This window comes from Chionomys nivalis, chromosome 10, assembly GCF_950005125.1.
Source record: "Chionomys nivalis chromosome 10, mChiNiv1.1, whole genome shotgun sequence".
NCBI classification, from domain to species: domain Eukaryota; kingdom Metazoa; phylum Chordata; class Mammalia; order Rodentia; family Cricetidae; genus Chionomys; species Chionomys nivalis.
Genome location: NC_080095.1, coordinates 66950959 through 66967289, shown reverse-complemented (window position 1 = coordinate 66967289; position 16331 = coordinate 66950959). Strand labels below are relative to the sequence as shown.

At 39.9% G+C, this 16331-nt stretch overlaps 1 protein-coding gene across 3 annotated transcripts in view; it reads left to right on the top strand.

Annotated features, from left to right (window-relative positions):
- Positions 1-16331, top strand: part of Akap6 (A-kinase anchoring protein 6) — a 390732-nt gene that overhangs the window by 333052 nt on the left and 41349 nt on the right. For all 3 annotated transcript variants that reach the window (XM_057782237.1, XM_057782240.1, XM_057782239.1), the window contains exon 12: positions 15280-15495. In XM_057782237.1, the coding sequence (XP_057638220.1) occupies positions 15280-15495 (216 nt within the window). The remainder of the gene's footprint in view (positions 1-15279; positions 15496-16331) is intronic.

Sequence of the window (16331 nt, the reverse complement as noted above, 5' to 3'; positions counted from 1 at the left end):
TTGACAAAAAACAAAATGATGTTCACAAGGGACGTAATGATTAATGGAGAATTTAGAAATGCTTATTACAGCTGCTGAGAGCTTCTTTCAACAGAAGTAAACATACGACAGCACACAGAGGCTCCTCTGACATTGGCACACGGAGATTTAGCATCATGACCCTCGCTGGCTTCTGCTTTGCAGGGTGTTGTACTCTCCGGAGCCCACTTCAGTGTAGAGCATGCTCCCATTTTTCACCTTGCATTTGTGTTGCTGCTCCATAGGAGGTGCTTAAAGAGCTTTGCAGCTCATTAATCCTCTGCAACCCTCTCTAAGATAGAGTCGGGTGTAAATCATTATTCTTATCTGAAAAAAAAAAAGCTTAACATTTTTCTCTTAATTTTACTGATACTCTGAATTGTTGATTAATCCTAAATTATACACGGAACATTTAGAATACCACATTCTCTTCCCCAATAAGATCTTCCTTTCTTTTAAGAATTGGATTTCACGAGGCTAGTGTAAAAAAATAGAATGATTGGTCTTGTGTTGAAATCTCCTCTGAGAATTGAAAGTTTAGGAAGTGGCTCGACTTTTGAGCTGTTTGTCCTTCTTCTCTGAAATGTCCTTTATTGTCCTTCAGCCATGACTAGAAAATGTGATTTTTAGGAATTGGAGGAATATTTCATGATTCATTCAGTCCTTTATCTGCTAAGATCATCAAGAAAGTCAAGGCATTCAACCATGCCGTCTTAATTCCAACTAAAATACCAGTTCAATAAACTTCAAAGCTTTTCAAATACAGCAATGGAAGTTAAAGCTTTTCAATCTTGTATGACTTCACGGTGAAGTTATTTAGAGTTAGACTTTGAAGATACTAGAATATCATCATTGTGTATAGAACCTGCAGCCATCAGAGTGGTTCATGGGGATGGCTGCACGATGCACATCTTAGTTGAGATTTCTATTGCTGTGATGTAATACCACGACCAAAGGCAGCTTGGGGAGGTGAGGTGGTTTGAGTGAAAATGGCACCTATAGGCTCATATATTTGACTACTTGGCCCCTTGTCGGTGGAACTGTTTGGGAAGGATTAGTGAGTAGGGTGTTGTAGGAGAAGGCATGTCTCTGGGGGCAAATTTGAGATGTCTAAAGCTTCACTGTTCCCACTTAGTTGTCTCTGCTTCCTATTTGTGGATCAGTATGTGAGCTCTCGGCTACTGTTTAGCACCATGCCTACCTGCCTGCTGCCATACTGGTAATTCTGAAGTCCAACCCTCAGACTCTGTGATCCCCCAAAAATCTTTCTTCTATAGATTGCCTTGGCCATGATGTGTCATCACGCAAGAGAAAAGTCACTAGGACAGAAACCGGTACCAGCGAGCAGGCTATTGCTATGACAGGCTGGACCATGCTGTTTTTAGGGGAGTGTGGAAGACTCTAGGACTTTGGAATAGGAAAGCTTGAATGCTCTAAGCACGGTTTAATGAGCCATCCTAGTAGGATCTTGGAAGACAGTCGTTCAGGGAACATTGTGGATTGTGGAGGCCCAGTGTAAGAAGTTTCAGAGTGGAACAATATTAGCAACCGTGTTAGGGACCATTCTTGTGATATTTTGGCAAAGAATCTGGCTGCTTTCTGTTCTCGTCTAAAAGAGAGGCTAAACTGAAAATTTTAGGGACCAGTTTCATTTCAGTCCTAGACAGGAGAGTCTAGGACAGCCTGATATTAATCCTGTCCCTTCTATCATCAGTAATCACAGAGCTACAGTGAGAAGGAACAAGTGAGGAGTAAAGAAACAAGATATACAGTTTGAGGAGGAAAGGAGCATGTGGAAATTTACTGTGGATCCCAAGGCTTATGCTGAGTCTGAGACCCTACCTGGCTAAGCTTACAACTCATCCAAAGGAAGGCTTGTGTAACAAAGGACCACTTGTGCGGATGTCACTCAAGGAGAGGTCAGGTCCTACTCCAAGCAGACAGCCCAACTTGGGAGCATCGGCCCTGAGGTTCTGGCTTTAGAGTCATGAATGACACAGGTGTAGAGGGATTGTAGAATCTTAATCTGGGGCCAGGTGTGCGGCAGGGGAGTTCCTGAGTGTTGAAGCTGTGACAATGACGCCTCCAATGCATTAAATACCCCAGGATATTGGAGATGCTAGAACTATGAGAAGTCTGCCAACCAGAGCTGCAGACTGGGAGTAAAACCATCCTGGGAGAGAGAGGTGTGCGTTTCAGTCAGCAAAGCTGGAAGGGCAGAGCCATCTAAGCCCTTTGACATCAGATAAGGAACTATAGGATTTAGAGTTTGGCCTGCTGGGTTGTGGTTGTGCTTTGGCCCAGCTTTTCCTCCCAATGCCCTGTTTTCTCTCCCTTTGGAATGGTAATGCATATTCTGCGCCATTGTAAGTTGGAAGTTTGTAATTTTTTTTTTTAAATTCATGGGGTTACAGTTAAAAGATTTCCTTTATTCTCAGAAGAGATTTTGGATTTTGAAACTGTGTTGAGGCCATGAAAGACTATGGGGATTTTCATAATTGTACTAAATGCATTTTGCATCATTATATGGCCATAAGCTTGTGGGGAATGGGGAGTCAAATGCAATGGTTTGAATGAGAGCTGTCTCTAAAGGCTCACATGCTGGAACAGTTGATCCCCAGTTAGTAGAAGTGTTTGAGAAAGATTAGGAGTTGTGGTCTTTCTGGAGAAGGTGGGTCACTGGGGATGGGTTTCTAGGTTTCCAAAGCCCAGCCGTTCTCAATCACCTCTCTCTACTTCATGCTTATGGATCAAGATGTGAGCTCTTGGCTACTGTTCTAGTTCCATCCCTGCCTACCTGCTGCCGTGCTCCTTACCATGCGAGTCATGGACTCCAACCCTCTGAAACCGCAAGCCGATGCCTTCTTTTATACTTTGCCTTAATTGTGGCATTTTATTGCAGCAATACAAAAGTAGCTAAGACAGGAGGAAAAGGGTTATTTCACCTTATATTTCCAGGTAACAGACCTTTATTAAGGGAAATCAGAGCAGGAACTCAGGCAGGGTGTAGAAATGTAGAAGTAGGAGCTGATGGAGAAACTCCATCAGCTGTGGAGGAACTCTGTTTGCTGGTGTACTCCTCAAAACTTGCTCAACCTGCTTTCTTTCAGCACTCAGAACCACCAGCCCAGAGGTGGCCCAGCTTATAGTGGCCTGGGTTCTCCCATAGCAATCACTAATCAAAAAATGCCCCAACCCCAGCTTGCCCATGGGTCAGTCTGGGGGAGGTATTTTCATGACTAAGATTCCCTCTTCTAAAAGACTCTAGCTTGTGTCAAGTTGACATAAAACTGACCAGTATAGACCACTTATCAAGATCAAACAGCTAGGGATAGTTATAGCCAGCAGCAGTAAAAATGATAAGGACATAGTAATGAATTAATACCACAATGCCCCCAAGATTCATCGTACAAGATAACATCTACCTTGTAACTTACTTGGTAGATATTCAAAGTTTATTTTATAATGTTTTCAAAGCCATTTTAGGCCACCATGGTGTATTTTTTCCGGAGTGTATGGTTATGTATTATACCTGCAGCCAGGAGGTGTTCGCAGCTACGGATAGTTACTTTTCAGAGAAAGACTGCTGAGTGGGCTCTTTTGTGATTTACTTACGGTGACAAAGCTGGGTTTTGTTGAACTAGGAGACAATCACAGATGTGTTTTCTTCCTCATTCCAAATGGCGTCTCCGATGTTAAACTAAACCTCCTTTGTGGCCAGACAGTTTCTGCTCTGTCCTACTGCCAAGAGGGCCGGTGGAAAAGCGTCTTGCAACACCCCAGCTGGAGGAGAGCCTCTGTGTATTCGGTTCTCCCTGGAGGAGCATGCAGGATGATGTGAGGGACCCCTTCCCAGAGGAGAAGCAAGTAGGTTCCTTTAACAGAGAGCTTAGCTGTGTTTCCAGAGGTTTCTGGACTTCTGGGCTCCACTTTGTTTTAGGTTCTCGGATGTTGTTTTGAACTAAGAAATCATCATCGTAATTTATAAGCTGTCTGAAAGTTAGCATCTCTCCACTGCCTTATACAACAACGGAAGCATAGCTTGGTGTTACTGAGGAGTCAAATTCCCAAATGATCCCAAGAATGCAGTTAGCTTTATTCAGTATCTGAGAAATACTGAAAACTGATTTAAAATATTAAAAATTAAAAAAATGAATTGGATGTCCAACTCAGATGCAAAGTGCAAAGCTAAGAAGCAAGTTAGAAGTGGTCCAAACCCATGTGGAAAGTGTTCTGTTCACTTTAGATGGGTTAAAAGTAGAGTCGGGAGTCTGAAGTTTACTAATGCTGTCTAGACCTCTGCCTCTTCTGGACAAGGGGGATTGAATGTGTAAAGAAGGGACTTTCCTATTGTGAATTTTTCTCCCTGCACCTTTCCCTCTCTCTTGGAGATGTTTCCCCCTAGCTTGTCTCTTCCTTCTTTTTGCTTTGCCATTAATTAGTAGATCCATTTATTTTGCATCTGTAGGATCTGGAATAATAGGACTGCTTTCCTAAAGTATTAGTCCCTGGATGTTGTACATCAAGTAACCAAGTCTGGTGGATCCAGGAGTATCTTCCTAAGAAGCCACAGTTAAGTCTGGAAAATTAGGGATTGGTACAAAGAAGGGGTCTAGAGCAGTCATCTATCATCTGGATGGAGGAGTAAGGAAACCACTATAGCTCCAGCCTATGCAAGTTGCAAAAGTCAATGTGGTCACGTGAGTCTGGTTGTCCCCAGGAACATTTCTTGGCTCACACGGCTCGTGTGTTAACCAGCTTTCTCCTTGACCCTATATCATTCTCTAGATACGGCATTTCTGATGACCCCCTGTCCAAGAATTTGCTAAATGGGAGTTGGTCCTTCTCCTTTCTTCTCCAGACTGCCTTGGGTATCCTTTAAGCTAAAGATGTGTGTAATAGAAGAGGATTTTAGGGAGCTGGGACCAACAGAAAATGAAAGAAGAAAATCACCTTCATCCGTCCAGCATCGCTTAAAATGTTTGCTGTGGAATCAGGAAGACAGGCAGCCTCAGTGGGCATTGGAAATAGGTTTCAAAATACAATTATGTAAAAATCTATTATAATTACTCCCTCTCCTTTTTTTTTTTTTTGAAAGAGTGATTGTGGGAGTTTAAGGAACTGTGTTTGGCATCCTAATGGCTAAGTTTCATCACCCTGCACTCTTCCTCCTGATTGCTAAAAGTTTCCTTTCTATAATTGCAGAAGAGTTTAGCATCTTAACAATAATGGACATGTTTTTAAAAGATTATTGCCAAAAGTGCATTCTTTATTCCAGGGAGACTCTGTAATAGATACTGGCATTTTCGTAATGATACAGGCAAGCTGTAAGCTATTACAGTTTCCTGTAGAGTAACTTAATCTTCATATTGTTTTGTATGTCTAGAATTTTAATAGTGTTTTTAATTTAGAAAAGGAGGTTTATAACATATTACTAATTGCATGTGAATAGGAGCTAAATACACAACTACTGAATTTTATTCTGAAAACAAACATATTTAAAAAGTACTTAACCCAGTGTAGAGAAAGTAACAAAGAAATTAAAGAATGCCACGGAGGAGGAACAGCAGCTCTCATGGGCTAACAGAGGGAGGGTTAGCATGTTTGGAATGCTTGCAATATTTTGATCTATAACCGAAACAGTAAGAGGAATAGAAACAACCCCTTCTAACTAAAATTAAAATATTTAATAACAATTGATGACATAATTTGTTATGCATACTTATGCATATTTAAGACTTATAATACCATCCGTCCATGGGTCCCCATGAAGTTGCAGCGGTAATAACACTCCTGGAGATCCTTAGTGACTTAGAGTGTTTAGTAAGCATATTAGATAACAAGGCCATTTGAGATCATTTCTAGGTTGAAAAGCCAGACCCAGAAAATAAGGCAACCACTGGTTTTTTTATTGGGCAGGTGAAAGAACAGATGGGAGATGGGTTTTCTTAAAAATAAAAGTAGTTATTGGAAATATTTGTATTTTATACGGTTCTAAGAAACAGCTCAGTATCTGAATCTAGACTTATATCACCATGCATAATTTCAACACTCTTGGCACGCCACCCAGCTCCTCTCCAGCAGGCTGGTAGAGATGTGCTTGGTGAACTAATTCAGGAGGCTTTAGTACTATTTTTAAAATCTAGCTTTTATATTAAACAAACCACTTCGCTATTTTGAAAGGAGTTACAATCTACTGAAAACTGTCATTCTCCGTTTCTGACTTGCAATTAGATGATATTTCCAAAATGTCACACCAAGACTCTGCTTCTACCATCACCATAATTGAATGTGACAGCCAAGATATTATATCAATACCTTTTCCATAATTAGCAATAAGGAGCCTGCCAAGGGTTAACTAGAAAAGTTTCATAAACATTTTTCTACAAATGGTCCTGAAGGCAGTATTATGCTTTTAAAATCTGCTAATGGAGCAAAGACCGGTGACAAGCAGGAGACAAATCTGGGAGCAGCACTGTTTGGCAAGGAGAGTTTTGTGCCGTGTGATGTATGTTATGTAAATGAGCTTATTAGGACTCTCATCTATTTTATTATTGGTGACCGATTTAATAGAGGCATTTAAAAAACAATATTTCTGCCTGCCTCCCAGAAGTGAAGAAGATACATTGACATAATTGAGAGCAAATGATTGCGTGTCTTGCCATTTAATCATGTCATTTTTCAATTGCTATTTTTTGCACTCCACTGCATGCTTATAGAATATTTAGCTTCAATATAGATTAAATCCCAGAGTTTGACACTGAGCTTGGGTCTCTGTATTAGCTAACATTGTTTTAGAAATTTGGAAGCAGCTAAAATACCCACGATCGTTTATTTTATTTTATTTAAAACATGTAAATCATCAGTCAAAGACCATTTGCATTGCTCTAACTTTTGTCTACTTTAACTAATTATTGACTTCTAGGATGTAAATTCTCACTTGCAACACTTATATGACATCCATGGTTGTGCACAGATTTGGCTAGGATCCAGCTGTTAGGACTCAAAGAACTATTGACTCTGAGAATATTGATAATCATTTATTTAAAGGACATTTTCTATCTTTGTTTAGTCTCTCTACTATTTCTAAGAAAAGGAAGTGCTTCCACTATGAAATGGACTATCAAGTCCAAAAGATAAGGAGGCATCGTCTGCTTGGTTTACTGGCAGCAGATCGTAGACCCTTAACACAGTGTCCATTTTGATAGGTGTTTCATACATATTGTTCAATCGATAATGTGGTTTATTATCAAAACCATCCTAGATTTAAGTTTAACATATGTTACACATTTTTATATAATAGGTAGAGACTGGACTTCTAAAGGGTTGAGGTTCCTGGCTCTTAATAATTGTAACTTTATGCTTGTGATCACTTCTGTTAAAAGTCTAGAACAGGAGAGTTTGAGAATGCAGAGATCTTACAAGCATCTTTAGCTAGCTTCTGAAATGTCAGTTCTGAGTCAGTTTTCAATTCCACCTTGAAATGTCACTACTTTCTCACTTGTAAATCAGCCTAGCATCTGTCTGTCTGTCTGTCTGTCTGTCATCATCTACCTACTCTTCTACCAGTTTCTGTGCTTTTGTGACCACTGAATGAGTCAACCACACAATATTACAGAAAGAGGCCAGTAAGGGGGCCCAGTAGGTCAAAGTCCTTACTGTCAGGCCTACTGATCTGAGTCCAATTCCATGACCTGACACTGTGGAAGGAGAAACTGATGCCTCAAGTGGTCCTTTGATGTCACACACACACACACACACACACACACACACACACACACACGGGGGGAGGGGAAGAGGATGTTAAAAATACACACAAAACAAAACATTAGTTATTGATATATATGGAATTAGTGAAAGTAACCGTAAGCCATAAAATATTGTATAGAATAGTGCTCAAATGATTGACAAGCAATTCCAATAATTATTATTTTATGCTCAAATGAATTTGGGTAAAATAGCTGAAGCACATATGACATTTTATTTTGTATTTATTCATATACATGTGATATACATGTGAGCAACAGAATTATCCTTGGTGCAGTATATGACGGTCATCTTATGTCAGGTCTTACATTTTTCCACTGAGGCTACCAGTGTATGTGACAATTTCATAAGCCAGATGAGAACCGCATCACTGCAATAATTATGCATAATTAATATATTCATTTTCTGTACTTCCTCAACTCTTCTTTAAGATTGAGGCTTCTCTGTATACTTTTTTTGTTTATGTTTTTGGTATTTCTAAAAGTAGAAGGCCTATATTAAATTGGACTATATTATCCTAAAGAAATGTCTGATTGAGTGAAGTTTATAGATCTGTATTAATAACTCTACCCTAGTAGGCCTTTTAGCTCTACCTTAGAAAACCAAGCTGTACCTCTGCATTTATAAGTGTATTATTGGTCCTTTTACTGTCCCAGGATTGTATAATAATGATGATGTTGATGATAATAATGATGATGATAATCTCTAATTTCATGCACTCTTTACTTAATCATAAAATATATTTTAAATTTTTTTATTAATGAGTGTGTGTGTGTGCCTGCTTGTAATATGTGTATGGGATGTGAGTATGTGTGGGGGAGTGTGAGTGGGGGGCTCATGCCAAGGCTTGGATGCTAATGTCAGAGGACGTCCTTGGGAGTGAGCGCCCTACTTTGACCAAGGGTTCCAGGATTTGACCCAGATCATCAGGATTGAATGGGAGGTGTTTTTATGTGCTAAACCATTTTGCCAGTCACCAAATAAGTCTTTTATGGCATAAAATTATTCTTGATGTAAACATTATCTCAAGACTTTCCATCGGAACATTAAATTACATTGTTTTTATATCTGTACATATTATAGGATGTCTTCTTGGAGACGCATTATTGATGAGTCAATCTAAAGTATCACTGGTTTTATTGGATGGTTCTTATTACGTGATGATTTCTATGTGTGTTTACATTTTTCACCAGGCTCATATCCACATGCAGACAAATTAGAACATAAATTCTACCAAAGCAAAGGTGTGAACCTTGTATGCTGCCATTTGTGTCACTGAGAAAGGGCTCGGCACACAGCGGGCACTCCAGAAATTCAACTAGTGGGTGGGTGGGTGGATGGATAATAATTTAGGAATTATTATCATTAGACCCTACATTAACATCTAGATTTTAGAAAACTGATTAAACTTAAGATTTTCAACTTTCTTCCATAATGCCTGTCCTCTCCTTCAACTTCCAATCTTCAGATGGCTCCTTCTGGTCCTGTGGGTCCTAACCCGTCTGTTGCAGCTTGTTCTCCTTTCTTGTTCCCCAGGCCGAGTGCTGGCATTCAGCAGTTATACAGCGCGTGGGAGCTGTGGCCTCACCGTTCACAAAGTGTGCTTCCTTCCCTTGCCTTCCTGAAACTTACAACATCTTGATGAATTAGCTGTTATCAGCAACCTTTGCCTTGTATTTCTAGCTCTCCCTTGGGGGAATCAGTTGTATTATAAGCTCCTAAGAGGTACAGCGTCTTGCTAGACGCCTGTCACCCGCCAATGTTAATCCTGTAACGGAAAGTACAGTGTTTGGCGCATAACTGATACCCATCAAGAGGTTACTGCTATAATAGATATCATAACTGATACCCATCAAGAGGTTACTGCTATAATAGATATCATAACTGATACCCATCAAGAGGTTACTGCTATAATATATCACTCACACGGCCTTTACCAAACTTACCTCATTGGCAATGATCTGGAGTCAAGGAGTCGAAGGTTACTTCTGCCCCAGAGACACTCTACACTGTATGTTTGTTTGAATCAGAGTTTAGGATTTGTATGTTTGTGTTTCCAAAAATGATCTACTCAGGGAAAATCTCTAATTTGTAAAGTTTAATCTACTCTGGGTATAATAGAGTTCTCAAGCTTTAGACTGCACTCACTTGTAGGTCTTTCCTAAGCCGTGACTCACTGTGCCTCACCTGAGAATCCCTGATTCGTATAGGTGTGAATGACACTGAGAGCCTACAAGCTAGCTTTCTTTTCTTTCTTTCTTTGAGATACTACCTTACCCTGTACCCCAGCCAACCTGGTAGTTACTATTTGGCTCAGGCTGATCCTAAACTTACTGTCCCCTTGCTCAGGCTCCTGACTATCGGGGATTGCATGCGTTTTCTGAATGACTGGGAAGACTGGGAAGAATTTGCAGTTGTATGTTCTGGGGTGATGTAAGTACTCTCTAGTCTGGGGACCACACCCTGAAGATCCCTGTTCCGGAAACATCACTACATATAGCAGATAGGAGGAAAATTACCACCCCATGAAATCAGAACGGTGAAATGGGAAGAGTCAAAACTTTAAAAAAGAAATTACATAGGCAGGAGTTTAGAAACGTGCCAAAAAGGGAGATCTGTGCTCTTGACGTGGTTTAAACGAGAACACACCTGTGTGTCGCTGTTCTTTTATCATTCTGTCGCTTCGCTCACACTAGGCTGAAGGCAGCCAAGTGCCATCCGTGCAGATCGCTCCTCACTTCCATGCTTGCTGTGTACATAACATACTCAAGGATATATGGTTAAACAGTTGGTCAGTATAGAAGGTGAAGTAATGCTCGCCTTTATAAAGAGCATTGCTTCATAGCTTTCCATCTCAACAGAGCATCATCTAGCATCCCAAGACTTAGTTCATGTTGACCTACTCAACAGAGTTAACATGAATAAGAATTCTGTCAGAAATACTGGGTATAAAATGCTTTGGAGTTTCTCCAGTTAGATTTGCTTCATTATGTTCAATATTTGCTTAGTTTGGGGCATTTTTAAACTATTTTTTCTTCTCATTTTTCTTCTTATTTAGCATTTGTTTTTAATATAATAGTTCCAGTAATAATCATACCCATTCTTTTATTGTGTGTTTATTTGCATTCATTTGCATTTTGTGAGGTAGTTAAACTCATTTGATGTTAAGAATGTGTACATGCAGGTAAACATTCCCTTTTGTATAATATGTTCTCATTTAAGCAAGTGTGTAACACCGTGATGGCTAAGCACTGACATCGGAAGTCTTTCCTTCAGGGCTGCTGAGAGCCTAAAGCCAACAACGAACGTCTTATTCGGCTTGGTGGAAAATGGTAGAACACTTGGGTACCATTTGTGAGGCTTTGGGTTCAAATCGCAGCACCACAAAAGGAAAACAGAAGTTGTTGTTGTTTTAAAATCGTATTTGGCTTACTAATATGAGTAGTTAAGCATGGAAAAAGTTGATTAAGCCGTGGGACACACAAAACAAAGCACACTTCCCTTCAAAATTCGTGTGTTCCGCCATTGGTGAATTAAAGGTCAGATTAGCAGTTTATAAACATAGGGGGAAAGCTGTTATCCTGTTAGCAACTGTCTTACAATGTAACCCCAAAGAGATGCCTTCAGTTTGTGCTACGTCTGATTGTTTTATGGGAAGAAGGGGGTAACTTCTCGGCCCCAAACCACGGAAGTTTGATGATTTGTTTCAGCCTTTCCATGTTTACTACAAATCTGTCTTTTTAGAAACATGACAGAAGTTGGTGGGAACTTTATGAAAAATAAAGGGGCTGGTTAAAAACCTGAGAGTACCCTGCCAGGACAGTTCTCCTGGGAGATGCCACTAAAATTCTGATAGAGACGGGCTGCTACGACGCTCAAGTCTTTAGAATCCCTTTCTTAGATGTAATTGAAATTCCTTTTAAAAATTGTTTTCTTAGCCTCTTCCTATTTCTCAAGAAGGCCGTGTGACTCGCATCAGAACCAGGAGGATTTCTTTAGAGCATGCTTCAGAGTTGGCTGTAATGACTAGCGCTGTGGATGTTTCTCTGCCCCTTCCCCTTTTCCAGCTCCCAACACAAGAACTGCTTATTAACACCTAAGCCTACTTGATCGTGCGCCATCTTAACAGGTCTCTGGGCTCTCCACCCCTTTGACTTCCATCACTCATATTGGACCCCTGACTCCTGTCATTTCCTTACAGGTGGATGAATTCCCAGCAGCAGCTTGCTTGTATTCACATCACTTGGTGTCTGTCTCTGTTCTCGTTCTCTCTCCGTCTCTCTCTCTGTCTCTCTGTCTCTCTATTTGTGTCTCTCATCCAACTCTTTCTTCTCTTTTCCTCTTTCTCTCCCCCCCACAGAGCACTGTGCTTTTTTATGTAGTTCATATCTAGTAAAGTCTCCGCTCCTTGATGGAAGGAGCAATGACTTGTTTTCTGTAATCCTCCGTTACAGAAAGAAGACCCAGCAAATGGAAGACACATCACAGATGTGAGGAGATCATGGAAGAATGTTTGTCTTATTCTATAACTGCCTTACTTACTTAGCTGGAGTTTCTGGTTTCTAAAATATATTTCTCTAAAATCTAAGGCAGAAAATAATAATAATCATTTGCTCCTGCTAGTTATATTTAACATTTCTCAGTACATATGGAGAATGTGTATCTCAGTTTATTAGAAAAAATAATGTAGAATACTGATTCTAAGGAAGGTTGCCAACAAACCACTGATTTTATTTAGTATGTGTGATTATAAATAAATACATTTTGTTGGTTGTCAGGGAAACACATTTATGTAGGAGAATGTTATCAACTGTCTCTAGGTAAAAAGAAATACTGAAACAATGTTAGGTACAAAAAAATCCTCCAGTTTCCTTTGAACAGTTCACATGGAAAAAAATTAATCTAGGATATAGATTAAACCCTTAAGATATTTAAAGTGAAAACTGCCGAATTGTGAGGATACAAAACTCAGATAGCAAATGTTAACAGTACCTGTTTTTGTGGTTTAAATTTTTAGAACGTTGTTTATGTGGGGACTATGGCGTATGTGCATAGTGAGTGCGCATCAGCATGGGGGTGTGTGTGCCCCTGTTTGGACATGAGGTCAGAAGAGGACATCAGATGTCTTCTAGTGTTCTGTCTTAATGGCCTGAGACAGGGTCTTTCTGCACCCAAATGCAGCTTCACCTGGGCTGGGTGGGAAGTGAGCCTCAGTTTTCCTTTTTTGCAATGCAAGAGCTCTGACTCATTTCTTCAGCTTTGTTTTTGTAGTTTTTAAGGTACTGTATTTATCTTGACTTGCCTGCATTAAGATGTAGATGCAGATTGTCTAGATATGTAGATATTCAATATTTTCTGGACACTTTCAAGAAATCATGGTCAGTAATCTTTATGAAAAATGTATTCCATCCCAAAAAATAGCCTTTGTGAGGACTCTGTGAGGTGAATGAAGCCCATCTGAACTGCTTTGCAATGTGGCCTGAGATAACACCACACAAATTTTTAGTGCTGTTCATTATGATTTTTGAGGTTTTTATTTTGTTGGCTTATAGATATGCACTTATTGTTCTACTAAAGAGAGGTTTGCAAAATCCAAATTCCATCAAAACATCTCCTGATTTTTTTTAGCCATTTTCTTTTAACAATTTACCACAGTTCAAAACCTCAAATCATCAACATTCATGTCTGTGGGTTTCATTTGAACTAATTTCAATTGACCATAACCATAACACTTTCTTGCATATTCAATATTTGGGCAAAATTTGGTATTAGATGGGCTTCATCATTTGCATGCCTTGATAATTGTAAATTAAGGGGACAAGTTGAAGTGAAAGTATGCATGTGTGTGTGCGTGCATATGTATGTGTGTGTGCATGCACACGTGTGTATGTGCGCTCGTGCATGTGTGTGAGTGTGTGTGTGTCTCACAGTATGGGGTAGGAGTGGGGGTTGGGAGGTAGTTGGAAGAACTGCTGGAGAAGATGAAGACAGTATTGCTTTACTAGGCTCCAAGTTTGTCTTTGCTTGTCTAGGGGTTTCCTGTCTTCTACACTGAACTGGTGAATAGCATCAGAAAAAGAATTTGTCAGAGCCAGGATGGTATTGGGAGTTATATAGGAAAATAGAAATGTACCCTAGGAAAATAAAGAAGGATTGGTCCAGGAAACCTAGCTCAAACAGCTGCTCTGGTAAGGCATGAATAATAAAATTCCTAGTCATATTTTGCCATAAATAGAGGTTTGGGAATTTGTCATTCACCTCATTTAAAATGCAGAAATATTAAAGGTACAGGTTCTCTCATTATGGAAATAATAGAATTCCAGCTATTACCGAGTTAGGGTCATTTAAATGGATATAGCATGCATTATATCAGTAAGTGGAACATCTGTATGGAATGTCCACCTGCTGATCGACTACTCCTACCCCGTGCACAATTCAGCGAACAGCACTTAATCATCTCAAGACTTCTTCTAATGAAGCCTTATCTAGATTAACATTTTAAGCACAAATACTTCCAGGCATTAAAACCCTCACACTAAATGAAATTGCATTGTCTTGTTTACCCTTGTTGATTAATAAGCAATCTGCTAACTGTTGGAACAGTCCAATTGTGGCAGGAGAAGGAGATTAGTAATTCAGTGATGTTTGTGGGTATAATCATCATTTCTCCTGAAGGCTCTGAATTAGAATATCACTTACACACTATCCGTAGGCAAAGAAAGGATATAATATTTTTAGACATGTGTACCCACTATTTTGTTTCAATCGTTCAGCTTAGGGTCAGTGCAGCAATACAAATGCTTCTGAGAGGCAAAATGCTATTTTGATGCATGCAGATCCTTTTTAAATGGTGTGGGTGTCTATTAAAAGAAACAGAATAACCAGCAAATTGTGCAGTAATAATCCCGTGTCTCGATTTCTGTTTTAGGAACATTATTGCTTTGTTAATCAAGCATTGGAAGAGAAATATTGCCCACTGTTTTTTAGATAATAGAGTTTACATATAAAAATTCTTTGCAGTATTATTTATTTTTGCCAATAAAATACTGAACTTTTTCCCCTCCAAAGAATGTAGGGATAAATGTAGAAGAATAATTGCACTTGGAGGAGGATTTTCTATTTGTTGTTGTGTTTCCTTTGATCTTGAACCAACACCCTCACTCCGTTTACAGTCTGCAGTTCATATGACTTACGTGATTTTTCTCCACCATGTGAGAGATTGCTAATACCTGAGTGTTAAGGCAAGATCTTCCATTTTGGAAGCATAAATCAGAGGAAAGGAGATTAGGAAACAGAGGCTCCTAAACTCCCTAGCGTTCATCAGCTGTGTATTGGAGGCCACCGATCTCAAAAAACCTGCAGGTCCGCTCCTGCCCTAGTGTTCGAAGCTGAGCATGTCCGTGCAATGTGAAATCATGATGGAAGTGGCTATCTCATGTTTCCAGAAAGCCGGTCCTCCTAACGCATACAAACTGGTCTCCTTCTGTATTGCAGTCTCTCTGTCACGAGATCAAGCAGCGTCGTAGAGGGGTGGCCTCCATTCTGCGGCTGTGCCAGCACCTTCTGGATGACCGCGACACCTGTAATCTGAATGCGGACCACCAGCCCATGCAGCTGATCATTGTAAACCTCGAAAGAAGGTGGGAAGCCATTGTCATGCAAGCCGTCCAGTGGCAGACGCGGCTACAAAAGAAGATGGGAAAAGAACCCGTGAGTGTCACTCCCCCACACAATTGGCTCTGTTTTTTTTTTTTTAGCAAACACACACCCCTAGGCTTGGCCAGTAAGTTCATTGTATAAGCTTCCTCGCAAACTAGAGACATAACCATCCCCTAACCAAAACACCATTCATCGTAACAGAAAGTTAGTCATGTTACTCGCATGCTTTTTAGCGCATCTCATTGTCTTTTTAAAAAAGTTACATGTATATTTTGATTATGCTTACCACTGAGGATATTAATGCTTTCATTTATTCCTTCACCAAAACGTTCGCCAAGCACACACTACTCCAAGAATGTTTTGCTAGGAGATAGTTTAATACCCTAAGTACATGGCGCAGTGTGTGTGCTCTGGGTACAGTGTCATTGCTTGAATTTCTGTTGTTTATCTTTCCGTTTAATGAGAGTTAAAGCCATCTGTACACCTGTCCCCAGCAGTCCTGCTTCCAGGGTCTTCTGACGGATTACTGAGAACTGTCGAGTTTCCTCGGAGAGTTTAATGCAGTGTTGGTCGTAGGGGGTCGTGATTTCCATTAACCATTTGCCAGACCTGCGGGTGCAGGTTTCAGCAGTTACTGGGGGAAAGAAATATGTAAGAGTAGAAGCTGCTTTATTACAATATAGAATACACATTTGCTCCTGAAACCTTTACATTCTCAGGAGGAAGAAACCGTCCCTGGAAAGAGGGTAACCCTGAAGAGACCTCGATGTCAGTGTCTACTAGTTGTAGGGCCACTTTTTTTACATTTGACTTAAATAAGTGAAATACACATACATACATACAGATACAGACATACACATATGTATATACACATACATATACTGGAA